Below are 23624 nucleotides of genomic sequence, written 5' to 3' on the forward strand. Positions count from 1 at the left end.
TTCTTTTGTAATATCATCCCTGCTTTTCATGCCACTGTCTCCAGGAGGTCTGATAATTTGAATGTTCTCTGTTATTGCATTTTTGTCCCCATTAGACCCTTCTGTTGTTTGCTCATGTGCTTCAATTAATTCATTTGCAATTTGTGTATTACAGACTGTTGCCAGTTCGGTTTATTCCTCTTTCTTTGTAGCTTGTTCTACTGTTCCAAAATTTTTCTCTTTAATCTCTGTTACATCATTATCTAATTGGATTTCTTCTTCTATCTGTTCCTTAGTTTTATTTTGTGCTTTTGGCACCCCACATTCTATTTGCATGCAGTCTCCTTCCTTTTCATTTTTCCTTTCCCATTTTTCCTTTTTGATGTTACCCCATGTACCTGGCTTCATAACTGACTTTGTTTGGCAGTACCTGAGATTTTTTGAGAATAACATGGTTTTGCTCCTTGTTGGATATATCTCTCCATGGTTTCTAAATTTGGTGCTTGCAATTATTTCTTGCAATTACAATCACAACATTTTGCATTTGTTGGTGTATTATTGCTGCTATACTTTACATTGCTTTTCCAAGACCTCTGTTTGTTATTAGCTTGGAATAATTGTGCCTTTAAATAACAGTCTCGAACCATGTGACCCATTTTTCCACAGAGAAAACATCTGGGTAAAATTCTCCTTTGATTGCTTGGGGTGTAATTTCTTGTGGGTTTGTACGATTGCAGAGTGGCTAGATTTTTTATTTCTTCAATTTCTTTATATTTACTTGAGTTATTTGCCTCCTTGAGCTTGGCTTTAAGGTCTTTTATTATTTCATCCTTTTCCTCTAGCATTTCTTTATGACCTGAAAATATGTAAGTTGCCGTTTTTCTTAAATCTTCCAGACTTAGTGTTTCCCAATCTGGGCATTGAAGTTTAAAATATGATCTAATAGGTGTGTTACTGCCTTTCACAAATTGTCTCCTTATGTGTTGGAGATTTTGTTCAGCTAAATTTTCAAATCTAAGCACATTCTCTGCTACTTCAATCACTCTATCGAGGAACTTTGATGGATGTTCCCCATTTTCCTGTCTCAATTTCTCACATTTTCCCCAAGTATCTGGTCTTTTTGAAAAACTTTTCATTGCCTCTAATAGATCTTCTCTGGCCTTTCTTAGGTAACATAGATTTTCATTATTAGATAACTCTAAGTCTGTTCCTTCCTCTGGCCATGATGTTAAATTTGGATTTTTTCTAGTTTCATCAAGGAATTGTTGTTTTTCCCTTTTTGAAAATAATTCTGAGAGAAGAATTTCAGTGTCCTGGAAATATGGATCATAACACCTAATTGCTCTTTTAAATTCTTTTAAACATCTCATCGGTTCTGAAAACCAGGAAAGCATTCGTCTTTTCAGACTTTCAAGGTCAGCTGTTGTAAATGGCTTATGTGTTTTAATATGAATTATGCCACTATCTGGTTGTAGGCTTGTTTGATCTCTTAGTGGCAATATTGGTATTCTACCTCCAGCCCCATCTGTATTTTCTTGCTGAACTACATTGTTATTTTTAGGTATGTCTTGTTGTTTATTAATACCTTTGCCACATTGTTTCTCTTCAGTCAGTTGCTTCATCATTTCCTTTATTTGCATTATCTCCTCCCTCATGGCTAAAATCATCACAGCCATTTCATTATCTTTTGCTTTTTCCCCAAAAATTAGATGCACACCTAATTTTAGGGCATAGTATAATTTGGTTAAGAAGAATAATGCTCCAGCATATGTGGGAATGAATAAAATCAAGCGATACATACTTATATTCAGCCATTGCAATGTTTCATAGATGCTAAGCAGAAAATAAATATAATCCGGAATCATGACAAAAAATAAGTTGTAAAACATATACAAGAAATATGCAATCCAGGCTAGATAACCAATGGCAAGTAATAGTTTCTTTGCCATCCTGTATCTTGAAAAGCCTTTTTGTAACAGAAAAAAAATATTTTTAAATCTGGCCCTTTAAGAGTCGCCTCCTCCCTGCAGGAGGAGTGGTTTCTTTTGGGCGTGGTATCACTAGGCAGATTAGTTGCACTCAGCACTGCTCTCAAAATGTTTACTTTTCACAGTCACACAGGCTTTTGAAATGTATGCAGGCCCAACTTTTCAAATTCTTGACAAAATAGGTTGGAAAACTTAGTTGGCTCTGCCAAAAACTGTAATATTTATTGGGAAAGGAAATGGGATTGAAAAAAATGGGGATTAACGGGAGGTTTGTATAGGGGTAAGGAGAGAGAGGGAATAGTGCTAGGTGAGGCAAGGGAGGGAGATGCCCCCTGCTGAGAGGAAGCCGCAGGGATCCAATAAGGACTCTTTGTCCTGGAATGATTGAGCTGAAGTTCAGCTCCCTCTATGATCAGAAAAGAGAGTCCACTTATCTGACTGCGAATTCAAATAACATAAAGTTTAATAACTTGTTGGGATTGGAGTTTTTTCTCAGTTTCAGACCTGAGGTCAGGCCCCAGAGGCTGGCAGAGAGTTTGTCCCACTCCCATTTACTCTCGTTGTTCTAATTCAGAATCGTAACAGTACACAGAAAGCAACAAGGTCTGACCTTCAGAGATGAATGGGCCTGAATCTTTGGGCTGAAACATGAAGAGCATGCCACTTCAGACAGGCTGAACAAGCTCCTCTCTCCTCCAACGGCAGGCAGCAAGTCCCACACGGCAGGAAGAAAGTGCTAGTCACAAGACCCAACTGCCACTCCCAGTTGCCCCTTCCCCCACAAACTGTCAGTCTTGTTTCCTTTCCACACTGCACCCAAGCTAAGTAGAGACTAGTTTGTTATCTGCATAAACAGCTTGACCTCCTGAGGGAGTAAAGCTAGGTCTGTTCCCTGAAAAATGCTGTCAGGGTTTTAAAATTTGTTTTATCTATTTCAATCTTTCTATCTCACCCTCTTCAGACTACTTCGGAAGGAAAGGGCAAATCTCTGCCCAGAAAGCCCCAAAGGAGTGGAAGACAGACAGGCCTGAAAGCCTGAGCCCAGCAGCCCTGCAGACAGACACACAGATACCCCAGACTGTCCTCTGTCCATCAGGGCTCTGAGCCTGGGCTCAGCGGCTACTGCTGCCCTCTGTGGCCTCACAAAGGGCAGGAGGGAGTTCCTGGGCCTCCCCCAGCCTCTGAAAGGTCTTTGGGCGTTGTGGGCTGGGGGAGGTGCTGAAGGAGACTCTCCTTAGCTGGCCCAGTGGCCCAAGAGACCTGAAGGAAGCAGCTCTGTTTCGATCCTTTCTGGACCCCCTTCCTGAGAGTCCCTGGCTCAGGCTCTTATTGTGTGGATCTCACAATGGGGAAAACTGAGGTAGAGGCTGGGCAGGGCCTTGGATCCCCCAGGATCCCCCAGCTGGGAAGTGTCTGAAACCAGGTTTGAGCCCAGATCTTGGGGGTTCCAGGCCCAGGAGGGCAGCCCTGGAGTCACCTGATTCCTCCTCTAGTGAGAGGGTTGGCCCCTCCTTTGGGGAGCCCTGGGGACACCCCCAAAGCAGAAAGAGCAGCAGGATGCTCAGAGAGATCCCAGGAGGAGGGGAAGCTGTGGGAGGGGGGGTCTTAGGTCTGGGCCCTTGAGGGTTAGCTGCTGCCCCGTGCCTCAGTTTCCTTCTGTGTCAGAAGGGGGCATCCTAGCAGCCACTCCCTAGGCTGTGGGGTCACTCCATTGAGGGATCAGTCAATCAATCAATCAACATTTATTAGATACCTGCTGTGTGCCAAGGTCTAGCCTGAGGCAGCTTCCACTCAGAAAAAGAAGATACATGGCAGGGCTGGAGGGGAGAAGACTGAAGCCCCCCAGGCTGGGGAACATTTCCTTTATGACCCTTCCCCCATCAGGAGGTTTAACCCAGGAACCAAGGCAGGAGAATATCCCAGAATGCCTGTGTCAGGACACCAGGCACACCCTGTCCCTCTTCATAGAAACCTCCATTTCCCAGAATACCTGTGTCATGACTTCCTCCAAGCCTTGGCCCTCCCCTTGAGGAAGACTCCATTTCCCCAATACCAGTAATGACTTCCTGCAAGGCTTTCCCCCTCCCCACATTGAGGAAGACTCCATTTCCCAGAATGCCGGGACATGACGACCCAAGTGCCTCCCCCCAGTGCGGTCCCAGGGCGTGCTGAGAATCTAAATCAAGGCCGTCTTAGTTTCTGTAGTGCTCACTTCCGAGGTTCTTTGGCGTTTCCTCCTTTAGAAGGGGAGGGGAGGGAGCCAGTGCACAGGCGCAGTAGCCCGGGCTCCCTGCTCCGTCTCTCTTGAGAGCGGGAAGATCCGTGTGGACCAGAAAGTGGTAATAGCCTGGGATTGGGTGGGAGGCCTGGGAAGAGGGAAGGTGCTCCTCCCGTGCAACAAGGGAGGATGGGCCGGGGCGGTGTGGCGGGGGGAAGGGGAGGTCCGCGTCTGCGTCTGTGTCTATCCACCATTTCAAAGGACTATCCGAAAGGGACAAACACGGAAGTGCCCGTGTGGGGCGGGGGCGGCTCTGTCCGGTCCAGGAGCCTCGGCGGGGCTTTGCCCTCCCCCGGAGGAGAACATTGCGCCCCCACCCCGGACTCCCTCCCCGGCCCCGGAGTCAGGGGGCGGCTGGGGGAGGGGTGCAGTCACAGGCTGGGGGCGAGGCTGTTTCGGGCCTTTTCCCCACGGGGGACCTTCAGGTCCGAACCTGCCAAGGGGATGTGAGATTAAAGGGGAAGAAATACTCCAAGTATGTATCACGTAGGATTTAATCACAATAAAGTGAGGAAGAAAAGGGTTAATTCGGCCAAGTGAGCAGAGCCAGCGACACCCACAACCAGGGAGCTCTGCTGAAAACCCCCCAAGCTCCCTGAGAGCTGTGCAGTGTGGGGCTTAGCCTCATTGACCTTCCAAGCTCCTCTCCCTGTGCAAAATGAGGACGTCACTCCAAAGGGTGCTGGGTAAAAGTAGTTCAGCGGCAGCAGATTTGTAGTTGCACAGGGAGAAGCAGCCAACATGAGCCTGGTTGGAGTGGGGGGTGCCCGTGCCCAGAGGCCATGGAAGGAGCTCTGATCTCTGGCACAGAACAAATGCCAACACGTTTTCCCCAACCTGGACCTGCTGCCCATCTCTCTGTCCAGCGTCCCCCCCCCCCCCAATTACCCAGTAAGCTCTCCTCCTAGGAGTCTCCCTCGATCCACTCTGTGCACCCAAAGCAGCTTCTGAATGGAATGAAGCCGAAAATGGCACCAGAGAAGCTGGGGAATCTTTGTCCAGTCCAGTCCAAGGTCCTTTCCCAGCCTGAAGCTCCCTGTCCCCTCCTGTGGGGAGAGTCTCCTCTGAGGCCAGGGGAAGGGCCCTGGGAGCCCCTCTGAGCCCTCCCCCTCTCTAATTCCCCACAGGTGCACAAGGAAGAAGTCTTCCCACCTTGGGACTCCCACTCCCTGAAGCACCACAGTCTGGCTGAAGCAGAAAGTCTAGAGCCAGAGGGAATGGCCCCCAGCACCCAGAGGCCCCCTTCCCAGGTGAGTACAGTCCATCCCTATCCTGACCAAGCTCCACAAAGGTGGAATCCAGGAGAACTTAGACCTCTGTCTTTCCCAAACTTCCAGGGGCGCCATCACTGCTTGCTGTCAGTGTGACCTCAAAGGTCACCCACAATTCCTCACTGTGTTCTGGGGATTTCCAGGGACTCTGTAGCCCCTGCTTGATGTGCCAGTCCAGGTTCCAGACAGGCACAAGTTCAGTCATTGATTCATCCACCCTCCAGTGTGACAAACTCCATCAGAGGGGATGGCCAGGTGTCCCCCCATTCCAGGGATGGCCCAGGCCCAGTCTCCGCTCCTGACCTCCAGGTTCTGGGGTTTGGACAGGTCAGTCTGGCCTGCCAGGGAGGCTTTGGAAGAAGTTTGGGGTGACATCAGGTGAGGGCACAGACAGGAAAAGGTATGTTTTTAGCAGAAGAAAAAGATGGGAATTATGGGTGAGGGCCATTTGCTTTTCAAACATTATTAAACTACCAGGAACTTAGAGTGCACTTAACATTCAGAAACTTGAGGTCTTTCCTTGTCCAATTAGAACAGGGGTCCCCAAACTATGTCCGGAGGACCACATGTGGCTTCCTGAGGCCATTTATCCGGCCCCCACCACAGTTCCGGAAGGGGCACCTCTTTCATTGTTAGTGAGTATGTGGCAGTACCACAAAGGGAGGCATTGCTCAGTAGTACTTCCGGTGACATAGTCCTTTGTTCTGAGAACCAGGCACTGCACAAAGGATTATGTGGCTGCACAATGGAAGACATCAGTATGGTGAGCAGCGATTTGGGGGAGGGGATTCGGTACTGTGTATACTGCTGCACAGTATAGTGATGGCGGTGATGGGCCTGTGCAAGGTGTGACAGGGTTAGGATTAGGGTTTGGCCTCTTTATCAAACAAATGAAGGAGGAAAATTTCTGCCATCTCCCCTTAACTCAAAATCTCTTAACAGAAAAACCCTTGATTGCATTCCCAAAAGAAACATGTGTGGATTCACTGGAAAAGTTGCAAAAGGAGTTCCAGTTCAGCTTTAAAGAGCTTCGTCTACACGAACAGGACATACAGCTTTTCCATGACTCATTTTCTATTGACATTGAAAATGTGGATATAATTTACCAAATGGAACTGGCTGAACTGCAGAATTGTGACTCTGAAAGACACATTCAAGTCAAGCAGCTTGCCTGATTCCTATGATCCCCCCCCAGACGTATCCTAATCTCAGGGGCCATGCACTCAAAATGGCACCATCTTTGGCAGCACTTGTGTCTGTGAACAGTCCAGGGTACATGAGTTCAAAACAAGAAGCTGTCTGCTCTCCTTGGAACTAAGGTCTCTGCATTCTTCCCTTTGAACCCAGATTTCTCTGCTTTCCTTTGGGGCTGATATCTTTCTGCCTTCTGGTTGAGAATGTTTTGCTGCCCCTGCTACTGGTGATGGTTTCCCTTTCCCTGGGCCTCATCTTTCCTGTTTGAACTCTTTGAATGCCCTTCACATAGGTCAGGAGCAATTCTCCCTCCCAGACCAACCTCCAGCGCTGCTCTCTGCCCCTGCCACTGTTGTGGTAGAGCTAGTTTTATCCTGTGAGAGGAAATGCTGGTTCTGGCCCAAAGAATTTCAGCTCAGACCCATTCCTCTCAAGACTTGAAGGTGTCTACAGAGTGTAGCCATAGGGTTGGAAAAAGCCATTGCAGGGAAGTGGAATAGCCCTTGCATGCATGAAGAGCACATCGGAATGGCTCCTGTAAGGTTTTCCGGTTTCTAGAGTGTATTGAAGGTCTGGGGAATTGGTGTCCTCCCATGCTTGGAAACTGATCTTTTCCTCAAACTGTTCTTCCCCTGTGTGTCCCAGGGTTATTTCAGGCTGCAAAGTAGGGAATGTGTGAGAAAGGGGTGAAGTGGAAGAGCATCCAATACCAGGTGTAGCCTGGGTTTTCTATGGAGCAATATGGAAAAGTAAAAGAGTCCTGCCAAGTAGCCTGTTATTGTTAGGTCTGGCCACTGGCTGGTCAATTATTCTTCAGTCTGCCTCTTCTTCTCTTGACCTATTTTCCTCAGGTTTCATAGTTATAGGTCTAGGCTTAGAAGTTTTGTTTTCTATAATAAGCTTTTTGAAAATTAAAGTTCAATTGTGATATTTTTGTGGAATAAATTTCCCTTTAGCCTGACCAAGGTAAAAACTCCAGGCTTGCTGTCCCCTTCTCCTGAGGCTATGAAACTAGGGGTTAGTTTCCCTTCTTTTGTTAAAATAAATGGATTAAGTTAGTCCTGGCAAGACGTGGTGAACTTTTGACCCATTTTGAGGGTGTGCTAGGCCAGCCACAAGACTGGGGAAAGCTTGGACGGACAGCTTTCTTGTATGGACAAGGACCTGCTTCTCTTGTGATGAAGTAATGAGGAAGGAGTTGAGATCTCTTAAGTCCTCCTCCTCAGTGGTTATATATGAATCTGAGATTTCAGAGGATGTCCAGGGTAGGGACTGAGTGGGTTGGGCACCAGGCACATAAATACATAAAGTGAGAGAGATAAGGACAAGAGATATAGAAAGAGCGAGATAAAGACAAGACACCAGTGCTAGAGAACTGTCTTTTTTCTTTTATATTGTGGAAAGGGTCAACTGACCACATTAAATGACTAGTCATTTAATAAATTAATTTAAAATGAAGATATTCTGCCTCTTGAGAATTCCAATTATTAATCTATCAATTTTTTTTCTCATGAATGAGCCCTGTCCCCAATCTGTTAGTCAGATGTGTGTTATATATATATATATATATATATATATTTTTTTTTTTTTTTTTAAACTCTTACCTTCCGTCTTGGAGTCAATACTGTGTATTGGCTCCAAGGCAGAAGAGTGGTAAGGGCTAGGCAATGGGGGTGAAGTGACTTGCCCAGGGTCACACAGCTGGGAAGTGTCTGAGGCCAGATTTGAACCCAGGACCGCCCCATCTCTAGGCCTGACTCTCAATCCACTGAGCTACCCAGCTGCCCCCAGATGTTATATTTTTAAAAGATGAACACCCTCTCCTTTCCTTATCACACTCTTCTTTATGTGTATCTAAACATAAAATCATTGAATATACTTCAGTCACCAATGACATGCACTCAATAAAGACAGGATATTTTGACCAAGACACATCATACCCAATGTTTTGCCAAAGTCTTAATACAACATTAGATTGCTCTTCTTCACTTATCTAGAATCAGAATCTGATCCCATATAAATCTCTGGACTCCTCTTTTTGCTTTCATCTAGGTAAAAGTATTTCAGCTGTTTAGGAAATTAGGAAGAGAATTCCATTTTCTTTGTTTTCTCTTTATTAATCATTGGTAATATTTCCCCACAGAATATATAGTACTTCCTACCTTTTCACAAACTTTAAAAAAATGTTCTTACCACATGAATTCTGTCATTTATGATAAGGAAGAAATTCAGATCACTTCTCTTCTTCACAGAATTTCCTACCTCACTCAGAGAACCTATACCATCACTCAGATTCCATAGGGGAAAGCATTTCAGACTACATAAGACATTTCTACAGCCTTTACTCTTCCAAGATGATTCTCACTTCAAAACCAAAATGCCTTTGTCAGTATACCACTGGGCCCTGAATGACTGGTCTCCAGTGTGGGCTGTGATACTTCAGGATTAGGAGTTTGGGGTAAATTCCTTGTGGGCTTTAGTTTTCTCCAGTTTGTTGATGAGGACAGGCCTGGATGAATTCTGAAGACTCAGCTCTAAATCTTGTGACTTTTGCTGGTTTAGGGGTTGATAAAATTCAAGGATGTGGCTGTGGACTTCACCCAGGAGGAGTGGTGCCTCTTGGACCATTCTGAGAAAGAGCTGTTCCTGGAGGTCATGCTGGAGAATGTGCAAAATCTACTCTTTGTGGGTAAGGACCACTTCCTCTGTTAACTCTGAATCTGCCATTAAGGGAATGTCTTCATTCTACGTCAAAAGTGCAGAATTTTAAGTCTTTGTCAAGGGATAGTAAAGCAAAAGTGATGATCTCTACATAGTGTTCTCCTCCTGACTGCATTTCATAAAAAAGTATTTGAATTCTGTGATGAGAAGCTGGGACTTTCCTTTCTTGTTCCTGAAATCATCTCTCTTCTGTTTTATGTAGCTTCAGATGAAAGCTTAAAACAGTGTTACAGATTTACATTCCTGAAGCTAATTTCAAAAGTTATGTAGTCCAGCCTCTAATTACCACTGAATTTTGTGTGCAAGTTCCCTATTTAATACCCAGGAAGATTTTTCCTTCCAGTTGGCCATCAAAGGGGATACCTTGCCTGCCATGGCAGCTCATTCCCATTTGGAATGATCTGGTCTTTAGAAAGGATGTCTTATTAAAAGGTTTTAATGGGTAAGGCGGAGCCACAAAGGTGTCATAGCAGAAGTAAAAGTTGGAACCATCTTGAGAATCTCAAACAAACCTGTAAACAGCACTTCTAAATTTCCAGAATCACAGAACAATCAAGTGTCAGAGTAAGGTAAGCCTATAGCAGAATACAACTTGGAAGTTAGACAGAAGAGTCCGTTTCTGGGAATAAAGGGGAACTGGAAGTAAACCTGCCCACAGGGGTCCCCATCCCTTGAATTTTGAAGGTTTCACACAGGGCCATAGTGAGGCTCCAAAATCATTTGGCCAGTTCAAGCCTGTGGTGAAGACCCTAGCCTCAGAGAAAAGTAGCTCCAAGTTCTCTGAGTCTTGCAACCCATCAGCAGCTATGGGAGCACCAAGCCTACAGGCTGTGATACCATCTTGGTATGGATGAAATGAAACTTAATAAACCAGAAGTACAGGTGAGGGGAGCCATATCAAAAAACCCAACTTTTAAAAGAATTCTCTCTCTACCCTGAGAACAGAGTCCAACTTTGAGATGGAAGTAATAATATATATATATATATATATATATATATTTTTTTTTTTTAAGTCTGGGAAAATGAGCAAACAGCAAAAGAAATAGCTAACCAAAGAAAATATCTAAAGAGAAAAAGAAGAGCAAGGCATAGATTCAAGCAAGGATAGTGATAACAAAGCAGCCACATGCAAAATTCGATATAATAATGGGAATTGGTCTCAGATGCTGGAAGAATTCAAAAGGGAATTCAAAAATCAAATAAGAGAAGTGGAAGAAAAATGGGGAAAAGAAATAAAATTAATGCAAAAAGAAAAGCTGAAAAAGCAAAATTGGCCAAGTCATAAAAGAAGTACAAAAATCCAAAGGAGAAAAGAATTTTTTTAAAAAATAGAGTTGACCAACTGGAAATGGGGGTGGGGGGAATCTAGTGTAGAAAAGAGTTCCATGAAAAGTAGAATTGATCAAATGAAAAAGGGGATGAAAAGGTTATAGAAGAAAATGATTCTTTAAAAATTAGAATTGGGCAAATAGAAACTAATTACTTCATGAGATAGCAAGAAAAAAACAAAACCCAAAGAATTTAAAAATAGAAGAAAATATGAAATATCTCACTAAAAAACAACTGACATGGAAAATAGATCCAGGAAAGACAATTTAAGAAGTATTGGAGTACCTAAAAGTCATGATAAAAAAAAATTTAGACATCATATTACATGAAATTATCAAAGAAAACTTTTTATATTTTTGAATCAGGGTAAAATAGAAATTGAAAGAATCCCCAGATCACCATCTATAATAAATCCCCAAATCACAACTCCCAGGAATATTATGGCTTAATTAAAGAACTCCTAGGTCAAGAAGAAAGCACTACATTCAGCCAGAATGAAATGATTCAGATATTATAGAGTTCCAGTGAGGACTATGCAAGATCTTGCAGCATCTTCATTAATGGGTCAGAATGCTTAGAATATGATATTTTGGAAGGCAAATAAACTGGCTTTACAACCAGAAACCAGACATTTAGATTCACTATGTACTTTCAGGGGTAGATGGGTTATTTAATGAACAAGAGGATATTGAAACATTCCTGTTGAAAAGAGCAGACTAAAACAAAAAATAGAAATAAAAGGAGACTTAAGAAAATTGGTGGTGGTAAGGAGAGTAATATAAGGGGGAAGAAATGGGGGGAGTGGTTAAAAAGGAAATAATGTGAAGGAACAGAAGGAAAGGAGAAAGTGCAGGATTAAAAGAAGAAAACAAGGTGAAGGGGAGCACAGAAACGGTAATCATAATTGTGATTGTAAATGGGATCATCTCATCCATAAAAATGGAAGCAGGTAGAAGAGTGGATTAAAAACCTCAATCCTAGGATATGTTGTTTACAAGAAACACATTTGGCATTTACAGGGATACAGAGAGTAAAGGGAAGGGGATGGAGCAGAATCTCTTGGGCTGCAACTAAAATGAGGAAAGCAAGAATATCAATTATGATCTCTGACAAAGTTAAAACAAAAATAGATCTGATTAAAAGATAAGGTCAGTAATTACTAAAGGAAAATAAGAAGTTAATTGCCAATAAAACTTTACTCATGGGGAACTGCAACTTTTCCCCTATCAGATCTCTCAACAAAATTAAACAAGAAAGGAATAAAGGAAGTATATGAAATTTTAGAAAAGTTAGATTTAAAGTTACATATCTGGAGAAACCTGAATGGAATAGTAAAGGAATATATCATCTTTTCAGCTGAACATGGAAAATATGCAAAAGACCATAAACCAGAGTAATAAGAACTTCATGATGAAATGCAAAAAAATAAACAACTATAACCTTTTCAGATTGTAATTCAAATTTAAAAATGGATAGAAAAATTAAAGGGTGGTTGAATGGAATAAATTAGGGGTAACTGACCAAGTAATATGATGTCTGATGAATGCAAAGATCCCAGCTTTGGGGATAAGAGCTCAGTATTTGACAAAATCTGCTGGGAAAACAGTATGGCAAAAATTAGGTATAGACCAATAGCTCACATCCTATTTGAGGATGTGGTCAAAAGGGCATATGCTTTAGATATAAAGGGTGATTATTATTATAAGTAAATTGGGGGAATGTAGAATTATTTATCTGGCAGATCTATGGAAAAGAGAAGAATTTATGACCAAACAAGACATAGAGAACATTACAAGAAGCAAAATGAGTAACTTTGATTATATTAAATTTAGATTTTTTTTGTAGAAATAAAACCAATATAATGAAGATTAAAATACAAACAGCAAACTGGGAAATAGTGTTTTATAAAAGATTTCTTTGATCTCTCTTTTCAACTATATAAAGAACTAAGTCAAATTCATGAGCATACAAGTTATTCCCCAATTGACAAATGGTTCTAGGTTAGGAATAAGCAGTTTTCATACAAATCAAAGCTATCAATAATCATGTCAAGGAGTATTCTAAATTCCTTTTGATTAAAGAAGTAAATTAAAAGGACTCTGAAGCATCACTTGAGCCTGATTAGATTGGCTAATATGACAGTAAAGAAAAGTAACAAAGTTTGAAGGGGATGTGACAAACTTGAAACACTTGTAGTTATGAACTGATCCATCCATTCTGGAGAGCAATTTGGAATGACCCCTAAAGGGCTACAAAACTACATACCTTTTGACCCAGGAATACCACTACTAGGTCAGTGCCCCCAAAGATATCAGATAAAAAGGAAAAGGGCCTACTTGTAGGTAAATATTTGTAACTACTCTTTTAGTGGTAGCAAAGAATTGAAAGCTGAAGGGGATGTCTGTCACTTGGCAAATGGCTAAACAAATTGTGGTATATGATGGTGATGCATTACCACTATGCTGTAAGACATGATGAACAAGATGATTTCAGGAATAACTTGAAAGATCCCCATGAACTGATGTGGAGAGAAATAAATAGAAATAGGAGTACATTATACACAGTAAGAATAATATTATGGAATGATCAACTGTAATGAACTTGGTTGCTCTCAGCAATAACATGATCCAGTATAATTCTGAGAGAATTATGACAAGAAATGCCTCCAGAAAAAGTATTTTTGGAGTTGGGATGCAGATGAAAGCATACAATTTTTCACTTGTTTATTTGGGTTTTTGTTTTGAGGTTGTGGTTATTTTTCATTTTTCACTTCTAAAAATAAATAATATGGAAATAAAATTAGAAATGTATGAAACTGTAGCTCACAGCCCTAATTCTGCTTAGTCCAGTATATTTATCCTTATTCCTCTTTTACCCTTCCCTCAAATTCCAGACCAGATGATAGGAATGGAAAGGATGGGAATAAGCATTTTAAAATGCCTGATCTATGTCCTCTACTGGGTTAAGAAGTTCATTTTTTCATTAATTTCACACCATCCCTGTGGGTTTGATACTCTCATTGTCCTCACTTCATAGTTGAGGCAACTGAGGCAAATAGAGGTTAAATAACTTGCCTAGGGATGCCCATTTACCATCTCTCTCAGTCTGGATTAAATTTGTTTTTCTGACTCCAAGTTCTGAACTCTTACGCCTTCATTAAAAGCTGCCTTTCATGTCTTGGTAATTGAAGTTGTGGAATGTGCCTGTTATATCAGGTAAATCAAGATGGAATTTTCTGATTGCAAATGGTTCCATGATTTCTGCCCTCCTGCAAATATCCCAACAGTTATGCAACAGAAACCATTCTGTAGATCTTGCTTACATGGCCCCTTTCTGTTAAAAGGACCAATGTTTTCATCATCCTCTCCTGATCCCTTCCTTCTTCTGTATACCCAGGGCTTCCAGTTCCTAGAGAAAAATTTATCTCCTGTTTTAAACAAGGAGAATCACCCTGACTGCTAGAACAAAAAGGCCCATAGAGCTCCTGTCCAGTTGAGTGAGGCGAAAACAGATGTATACAGGCTGTTATCACAAAAAAATTTTTATCTGTTGTAGTGAAGGGAGTGGTAGATTTGTAGGCTGGCAGACCAATCCTGAATAATGTTTATTTCCTGAGAGATGGATCATGGATTCAGCATAGAGTATGAAATATAATATATGGTAGATCATAAAATAAAATGAATGTTTAGCATGCCTGCATGAAATAGCACAATATCTTTGCAACTGTAGAGAAAAAAAGAAACCTTATATTCCACTTGGAAAATTACTCCATGAGAGTTAAAAAGAGTGAAGTTGTTTCTTCACTCAGCATATAAAATTTACCAAGAATGACCATGTGAGAGTTTACAAAATGATGAGAAGAGAATATCTGGAAGGTTATCTGAGATTCACAAAATTTTAAGAACAAGCAAAGAGTGACTTTTAAAGGAAAGATAGAAAGGGCACTGAGCGAAGATTGTTCAATACTGTGGACATAGCGTGCTTAGGCAGAGGGTTTGAGATGTAGTCTATCTGTAGGGAAATCACTCCTCCATTCTTTGCTTATGACATGAGTTCTGAAGCATGATGAGAATCTTTGATCTGCTTGTGTTACAGATCTGTTGTGAAGTTTCACTGATATTGTAAAATCATTCATCTTGCAATTATAACCAAATTGTGTATCCAGTGACAGGTTCTGTTTTTTCCCCTAACTTTGAAAACTTCTTTTTGCCTAGGAAACTTATATTTCTGTGTGTGTGTGTGTGTGTGTGTGTGTGTGTGTGTGTGTGTGTATCCACGTCCTTCTTCCTTCTGTGTTCATATCATTATTTGATTTCTTCAGAGGCAGAGACCAATTTTGAAGCGAAGGAGATATCTTCAAAGCTGATCCTTTTTGTGGAAGAATCTGGCCCCCAAATATTCATAAATGAGGGTCCATGTGACTTCATTTTGAGAGAAATCGGTGACTCTAATATGAAGGTAAATAAAAGTCCAAAGAGTGACTGTGAATTTGATAAAATTGCAGAGAAATTCAGCCAATATTTGTTCCTAAATCAGTATATGAAATTGACATCAATAAATGATTATCATGATAGAGAATACAGAAAATGCTTTCGTTGTGAAGCAGGATGTATTCAGTTGCACGAGAATCTTCCTAAAATGCCCACATATCAAGGAAACATAGAGGAAAGGGCCCTTGGTTGGAGTTTAGAGCTCATCAGACATGCAAAAGATAAACTTGTAAAGATGCTTTCTTTGAGTAATAAATGTGGGAGACCTTTCTGTCAAAACTCTGAATGTAGTTCACATCAAATTATCCACTCTGGAGAGAGACCATATGAATGTAAACAATGTGGAAAGGCTTTCCTATGGAAGTGTGATCTTGCTTCACATCAGAGAATCCACACTGGAGAGAAACCTTATGTATGTAAACAATGTGGGAAGGCTTTCACAAAGAGGAGTAATTTTGCTGCCCATCAGAGAATCCACACTGGAGAGAAACCTTATGCATGTAAACAATGTGGAAAGGCTTTCACACAGAGGATTAATCTTGCTAAGCATCAGAGAATCCACACTGGAGAAAAACCTTATGAATGTAAACAATGTGAAAAGGCTTTCCTATGGAAACGTAATCTTGATTTACATCAGAGAATCCACACTGGAGAGAAACCTTATGAATGTAAACAATGTGGAAAGGCTTTCACACGGAGCAGTGTTCTTGCTCAGCATCAGAGAATCCACACTGGAGAGAAACCTTTTGCATGTAAACAATGTGGAAAGTCTTTCCTATGGAAGCGTGATCTTGCTTCACATCAGAGAATCCACACTGGAGAGAAACCTTATGCATGTAAACAATGTGGAAAGGCCTTCACACGGAGGAGTGTTCTTGCTCAGCATCAGAGAATCCACACTGGAGAGAAACCTTATGTATGTAAACAATGTGGAAAGGCTTTCATACAGAGAAATATTCTTGTTTCACATCAGAGAATCCACACTGGAGATAAACCTTATGCATGTAAACAATGTGGAAAGACTTTCATACAGAGGGGCCAACTTGCTGCCCATCAGAGAATCCACACTGGAGAGAAACCTTTTGAATGTAAACAATGTGGAAAGGCTTTCACACGGAGGCGTGGTCTTGCTGCACATGAGAGAATCCACACTGAAGAGAAACCTTATACATGTGAACAATGTGGAAAGGCTTTTACACAGAGGGACCATCTTGCTGCACATGAGAGAATCCACACTGAAGAGAAACCTTATGCATGTAAACAATGTGGAAAGAATTTCACACACAGAGGTAATTTTGCTGCACATCAGAGAATCCACACTGGAGAGAAACCTTATGCATGTAAACAATGTGGAAAGGCTTTCACACAGAGGGGTAATCTTGCTAAGCATCAGAGAATCCACACTGGAGAGAAACCTTATGAATGCAAACAATGTGGAAAGGCTTTCACACAGAGGGGTAATCTTGCTAAGCATCAGAGAATCCACACTGGAGAGAAAAGTTACAAATGTAAGCAGTGTGGAAAGGGTTTCACAAAGAGGAGTGGCCTTGTTAACCATCTCAGCATCCATACTGTGGATAAAAATAAGCAGAACTAGGAGTACATTGTACACATTTGCAAGAGGCTACCATGCCCCTACCATCTGACAAGGTCACAGTCTGTGAAAGCAAGGTGAGCAAAGCAGACCCCAGAATGAGGGCCCGTGGCTGATCCCCCTTTGTGACTTCTCTCCCTAAATTTTCCACCCTAGTGGACTTGTTATGATTATTATTCTCTTCCAATACAGGAGAAATAACATGAGAGCAAATACTTATAGGATCAATAAATATATACCCCACTTTAAGCCCCCTAGGTTACTACCCCCAAAAGATTGCAATTACAAAATAAAAGTCCAAAGATTACTGCCCATGACCCCTCCTTTCTCAAGCACAAACATAATCCCTACAATAAACACCAGCTGAAAGGTTGAGTACTATAATGAATCTTGTCCTGTAGTTACCACACTTGAATGAGTTTGTTGAAACCAATGCCAAACTGCGTCACTAGGTTTCTCAAAGTAACACAAGAAAAACAACTTGTAAATTGAGGAAAACCCCAAAATTGGTCTGCCGAAAGTCCTCATGCTTAGATACCAATATGTTTTTGTGTTTATCTCCCAAGCAATTATGATGGAGAGTGAAAACTGACCAAAAGCACAATGATCCTCTCAGCAAGTCAAGGGATACTAACCTACAAATGACTATTCACATTAATCAAATCTATCACAGTGTTGTAGAAACCTAGTAAATGATCACAGAACTGTTTGTTGTGGTAACATCACAAGAATGTTGTTTAGGTGATTGATAATATCCAATCAAACTGTAGAATGTCACATACGTAGAGAATTGATTATGTGCGTGTACCAAAAACCTATATAATAAACATACCATGATAGTATGGCAGAGCACTGTGTGTGATGCCTGTGTACATGGGCTGAATGCATGGTATGTCTCACCTCATTTATCTGACTGTGATGTCACATCTGGGTGGGCAACCCTGGTTCCCAGAGAGGCCACTGGATGGACCTCAAGACACAGTAAGAATAATATTATGGAATGATCATCTGTGATAAACTTTGCTACTCTCAGCAATAAAATAATTCAATATAATTCTGAGGGACTTATGACAAGAAATGCCTCCAGAAAAAGTACTTTTGGAATTGGGATGCAGATGAAAGCCTGCAATTTTTCTCTTGTATATTTGGGTTTTTGTTTTGAGGTTGTGGTTATTTTTCATTTTTCACTTCTAAAAATAAACAATATGGAAATAAAATTAGAAATGTATGAAACTGTAGCTCACAGCCCTAATTCTGCTTAGTCCAGTATATTTATCCTTATTCCTCTTTTACCCTTCCCTCAAATTCCAGACCAGATGATAGGAATGGAAAGGAAGGGAATGAGAATTTTAAAATACCTGCTCTGTGTCCTCTACTGGGTGAAGGAGTTCATTATTTCCATTAATTTCACACCATCCCTGTGCATTTAATACTTTTATTGTCCTCAGTTCATAGTTGAGGCAACTGAGGCAAACAGAGCTTAAATAATTTGCTTAGAGATAGTCATGTTCCACTGCCAAAGTCCACAAAACTTCCTCTCATGGGAAGTGATGTGAAATATAAAGGTGTTATTTACAGCACTTCCTGTGTCTTACATGTACCAATGGTGGCTTAAACTTGTCTTTGAACAGCCCAGCGGGGTCAGTCAGTTGCCTCTGATTTGTCACTTGCTAGCACACGTGAGTCACAGACCATTGTGAATCTTGAAATGTCTCAGACTTGTGAATGTTAAAAATTTCCACATTGGGGAATTCTCCATTGGAACAATTCCCTACTGGGAACATTCCCCATTTTGACAGTGACATCTCTACTTGGATCAGAAATGGGAGGACCTCTACTCCACCCATACTTAAGACTGCTTTAGGGGAGAAAACTCCTTGCTAAACAATGAAAGTACTTAAACCCATACTTATAATGAGGCAAAAAGTTCTTTAAGCCATGCCTATTTTTTAGAATTAATATGATGGGGTGCTAAGTACCTATTAAAGGTCAGGCAACTTATAAACTTGCCAGGAGCAAAGAGGTGAAAACTTATTCAGACCCAGCAGTGTTTTTTCTGATACAAACTTACTAAAGGGATTAGTCGACCCAGCAGTGTTTTTAGAATGAGTTGTCCTTTGGAAAACTACTATGATTGGTAGATGTAAGGACTTAGGGGAGGTGACATAGGAGAAAACCCCCTATATGAGAAAAAGCAGAATCTCTTGAAAGTCAATCCTTTTTTGGAGAATCTCTTATGAGAAATCCTTTTTGGAGAATCTCTTGAGAGAGGCTCTGGAGAAGGGAAGCTCTTGGAGGACAATCTCTAAGTAGGTCTTGCTGGAGCTCCTCTGAGGGGACTCTGTCCCTCTGGAGCCTCTTGAGAGAGGCCCTTTGAAAAGAGTCTCTGACTGGAAGGCTCTTTGAGGAGGACTCTGGCTGGAACTCTCTCTGAGGGGACTCTGTCACTAGAATCCTTGCTTAGACAGACCTTGTGATGAGTGACAAAAGACTGACTGACTGATCTCTCTCTCTTAAGACTCAGGTCTAGGCCATGTTGGTTTAAGACCCTTCATACTTATTTCCTTTTTCTCTCTTTCTCTCTTTTCTTTAATTCCTCGTTGTATTATTAATTAAATTCTCTATAAAACCCAGTTGACTTGGGTATATTCATAATTGGGAATATTTCCCTGGCGACCACCTTATATTTGATTTAAAACCAAGACACTGTAGTGAAACATATTTTCTGCAGTCACAAATTTACTCATCCACTTTTATATCTACTACAATATCTATCTTCCACTATTTTATTCACTACAGTTTAAGACCTCAACCATTTTAACTCTTACAGTTTATGACTCCAACTCTTTTAAATGTTACAGTTTATGGCAGACAACTATTTTAAATATAACACCATCCTCCCCCACACTTAATCCTTAAGTTGGGTTGTTCAATTTGTACTTTTCCCTCTTTTTCTAGAATGTTGGGGCAGTTTTCATGGATAATTTCCTGTAGGATGATGTCCAGGCCTTTTCTTTTGTCATGGTCTACTGGTAGACCAGTGATTAAGTTGTATCTCCTGGAATGAATTTCCAGGTCTTCTGTTTTGTGGATGAGATGTTTCATATTTTCCTCAATTTTTTCATTCTTTTGATTTTGTTTCATAGTTTCCTGCTGCCTTGTGAAGATGCTTGCTTCTAATTGTTGTATTCTGATTTTTAAAGACTGAATTTCATCCCTGGCCTTTAGGTAATCTTTCTACTTCTGGTCTGACTTTCTTTGGAGGTCATTTTTCATCTTCTTTGCCTTATTTTTCATCTCCTTTGCCTCATTTTCAAGCTCATTGATTTTGGTTTTCAAGACACTGTTTTCTCATTTTAGTTCAAGTGTCTCTATTTCCAGATGACTTATCTTACTTATTAATTTCTTTGCCCAGTTGTCTTCAGTCTCTTAATTGTGTTTTGAATTGTATTTAAGGTCTTCCAAAGCCTGTGTCCAATTTGCTAGAGTTTATGTTTTTGCTTGATGTTCCTTGATCTTCCTCTGTTATATTTGCTTTTTGTTCATTGATGTTTTTGCTTGATGTTCCTTGATGTTCCTCTGTTATATTTGCTTTTTGTTCATTGCCTGGACAGAAGCTGTCAATTGTAATTTTTTTTTCTTTTTCTGTTGTTTGCTTATATTTACTCGTTTTCCCCCTGTTGTTGCCTGCACTCTTGCTCCAATACAAGAAGGGTGGGGGAGAGGAGGGAGGAAGGGAAAGAATGATTCTTGTAACCAAGGAATAATGTTATAAATTGTCTAAATGAAAAAAAAAGTGAAGGGAAAAAAATCCCACCAGCTGGGTTCTGCAATACAACAGGTATCCAGGAGCCTATGTCAGTTTCCTGCCCATTATCAAACCCTGGGGAGAGTGCAGAGGCTGGGAAGAAACAGGAGTCTGCAATTTTTGGGCCCAGGGAAAGTAAGACTGTCAGGGGGTGCTTGGGATCCTGCCCCATCCTCTACCACCCCACTCTAGTCCAAAAAGGGTGAGGTGAGGTGGGGTCGAGTGTGGGGAACCAAGTGAGGAGAGTCCTTTACGATCTAGAACAAAAAAAAGCAGCCGCTCTGCTGCCTGGGTCCCCAGTTCTGTTTTGGGCAAAAAACCAGGACTTCACTCTGTACTATCCCACCTATATCTATGCTAAAGGAATGGGGTGGGGGGGGCATGTCTCACCAATCGATCTAGGGAGTCGCATTAAAAGGCTATGCTTCTTTTCTCCCTGTCAAGTTGCATTTTGTTTATGCAGGCAGGCGGGCAAACTGAAGCCTCTTCTCTTCACCTAAGCTTACCTAAGCACTTATTTAAAACTTCTCTGAAGAAAATTAAAGGTCTATTTTTAAACCAAAGTGGATGCCATTCTATAATAATTGAAATATTTCTACCCAGATATATATTTTATAAAGTTTATTAGAAAACGTAGACAATTATTCCTCTAAGTAACCTGACCACGTGTTGCCTGGCCTTCCAGCCCCTTCCTCTTTTACTCTTACCTGCCTGCTCTGTTCCTGAGTCCATTCCAAGCCAGAAGCCCTGGTAAAGCCCTCCCCCTCACTTTTTATTCACATACAGTACATTCATGGACTCAAAAACTGTGTTATGACAGGAATGTTTAATGGACAGGTCAAGCTACTCAGGAGGCAAAGGGGATGAAATTCCTTGACACAATCCCAAAGTTCACTAGGGACCTTCTGGTGCAGGTTGTTGTCTGTGCAAGCATCTTCATGGTGCCTTCTCTGACAGTTCACTTTCTGGATTTGGAGAGGTAGCATGTTTCTTTTTTCTTTTTTTCAATTAGGGTATGATTTTATTTTTTTTTAAATATATTTTATTTGATCATTTCCAAGCATTATTCGTTAAAGACATAGATCATTTTCTTTTCCTCCCCTCCCACCCCCCATAGCCAACGCGTAAGTCCACTGGGCATTAGATGTTTCCTTGATTTGAACCCATTGCTTTGTTGATAGTATTTGCATTAGAGTGTTCATTTAGAGTCTATCCTCTGTCATGTCCCCTCAACCTCTGTATTCAGGCAGTTGCTTTTTCTCGGTGTTTCCACTCCCATAGTTTATCCTTTGCTTATGAATGGTGTTTTTTTCTCCTGGATCCCTGCAAGTTGTTCAGGGACATTACACCGCCACTAATGGAGAAGTCCATTACGTTCGATTATACCACAGTGTATTAGTCTCTGTGTACAATGTTCTCCTGGTTCTGCTCCTCTCGCTCTGCATCACTTCCTGGAGGTTGTTCCAGTCTCCATGGAACTTCTCCACTTTATTATTCCTTTTAGCACAATAGTATTCCATCACCAACATATACCACACTTTGTTCAGCCATTCCCCAATTGATGGGCATCCCCTCGTTTTCCAGTTTTGGGCCACCACAAAGAGCGCAGCTATGAATATTTTTGTACAAGTCTTTGTGTCCATTATCTCTTTGGGGTACAGACCCAGCAGTGCTATGGCTGGGTCAAAGGGTAGATATTCTTTTGTCGCCCTTTGGGCATAGTTCCAAATTGCCCTCCAGAATGGTTGGATCAGTTCACAGCTCCACCAGCAATGAATTAATGTCCCTATTTTGCCACATCCCCTCCAGCATTCATTACTTTCCTTTGCTGTTATGTTAGCCAATCTGCTAGGTGTGAGGTGATACCTCAGAGTTGTTTTGATTTGCATCTCTCTGATTATAAGAGATGTAGAACACTTCTTCATGTGCTTGTTAATAGTTTTGATTTCTTTATCTGAGAACTGCCTATCCATTTCCCTTGCCCATTTATCAATTGGAGAATGGCTTGATTTTTTGTACAATTGATTTAGCTCATTATAAATATGAGTAATTAAACCTTTGTCAGAGGTTTCTATGAAGATTTTTTCCCAATTTGTTGTTTCCCTTCTGATTTTAGTTATATTGGTTTTGTTTGTACAAAAGCTTTTTAGTTTGATGTAGTCAAAATTATTTATTTTACATTTTGTGATTCTTTCTATATCTTGCTTGGTTTTAAAGCCTTTCCCCTCCCAAAGGTCTGACATGTATACTATTCTGTGTTTACCCAATTTACTTATGGTTTCCTTCTTTATGTTTAAGTCACTCACCCATTTTGAATTTATCTTGGTGTAGGGTGTGAGGTGTTGATCTATTCCTAGTCTCTCCCACACTGTCTTCCAATTTTCCCAGCAGTTTTTATCGAATAGTGGATTTTTGTCCCAAAAGCTGGGATCTTTGGGTTTATCGTATACTGTCTTGCTGAGGTCGCTTTCCCCCAGTCTATTCCACTGATCTTCCTTTCTGTTTCTTAGCCAGTACCAAATTGTTTTGATGACTGCTGCTTTGTAATATAGTTTTAGGTCAGGGACTGCAAGGCCCCCATCATATGTGTTTTTTTTTCATTATTTCCCTGGATATCCTTGATCTTTTGTTCTTCCAAATGAACTTTGTTATGGTTTTTTCTAAATCAGTGAAGAAGTATTTTGGTAGTTCAATGGGTATGGCACTAAATAGATAAATAAGTTTGGGTAGGATGGTCATTTTTATTATATTGGCTCGTCCTATCCATGAGCAGTTAATGTTTTTCCATTTGTTCAAGTCTAGTTTTAGTTGTGTGGCGAGTGTTTTGTAGTTGTGTTCATATAGTTCCTGTGTTTGTCTCGGGAGGTAGATTCCTAGGTATTTTATTTTGTCTAAGGTGATTTTGAATGGGATTTCTCTTTCTAGTTCTTGCTGCTGAGCTGTGTTGGAGATATATAGAAAAGCTGATGATT

The 23624-nt window shown here is 41.0% G+C and overlaps 1 protein-coding gene across 1 annotated transcript in view; it reads left to right on the plus strand.

Annotated features, from left to right (window-relative positions):
* LOC100619803 (zinc finger protein 420-like) overlaps positions 1-17731 on the plus strand; it is a 121181-nt gene extending 103450 nt beyond the window's left edge. The window contains exon 8 of the mRNA XM_056825815.1: positions 15684-17731. Within this exon, the coding sequence (XP_056681793.1) occupies positions 15684-16847 (1164 nt within the window). The 3' untranslated portion in view covers positions 16848-17731. The remainder of the gene's footprint in view (positions 1-15683) is intronic.
* Positions 17732-23624: the final 5893 nt, after the last annotated feature.

This window comes from Monodelphis domestica, chromosome 4 (assembly GCF_027887165.1).
Source record: "Monodelphis domestica isolate mMonDom1 chromosome 4, mMonDom1.pri, whole genome shotgun sequence".
NCBI lineage: Eukaryota > Metazoa > Chordata > Mammalia > Didelphimorphia > Didelphidae > Monodelphis > Monodelphis domestica.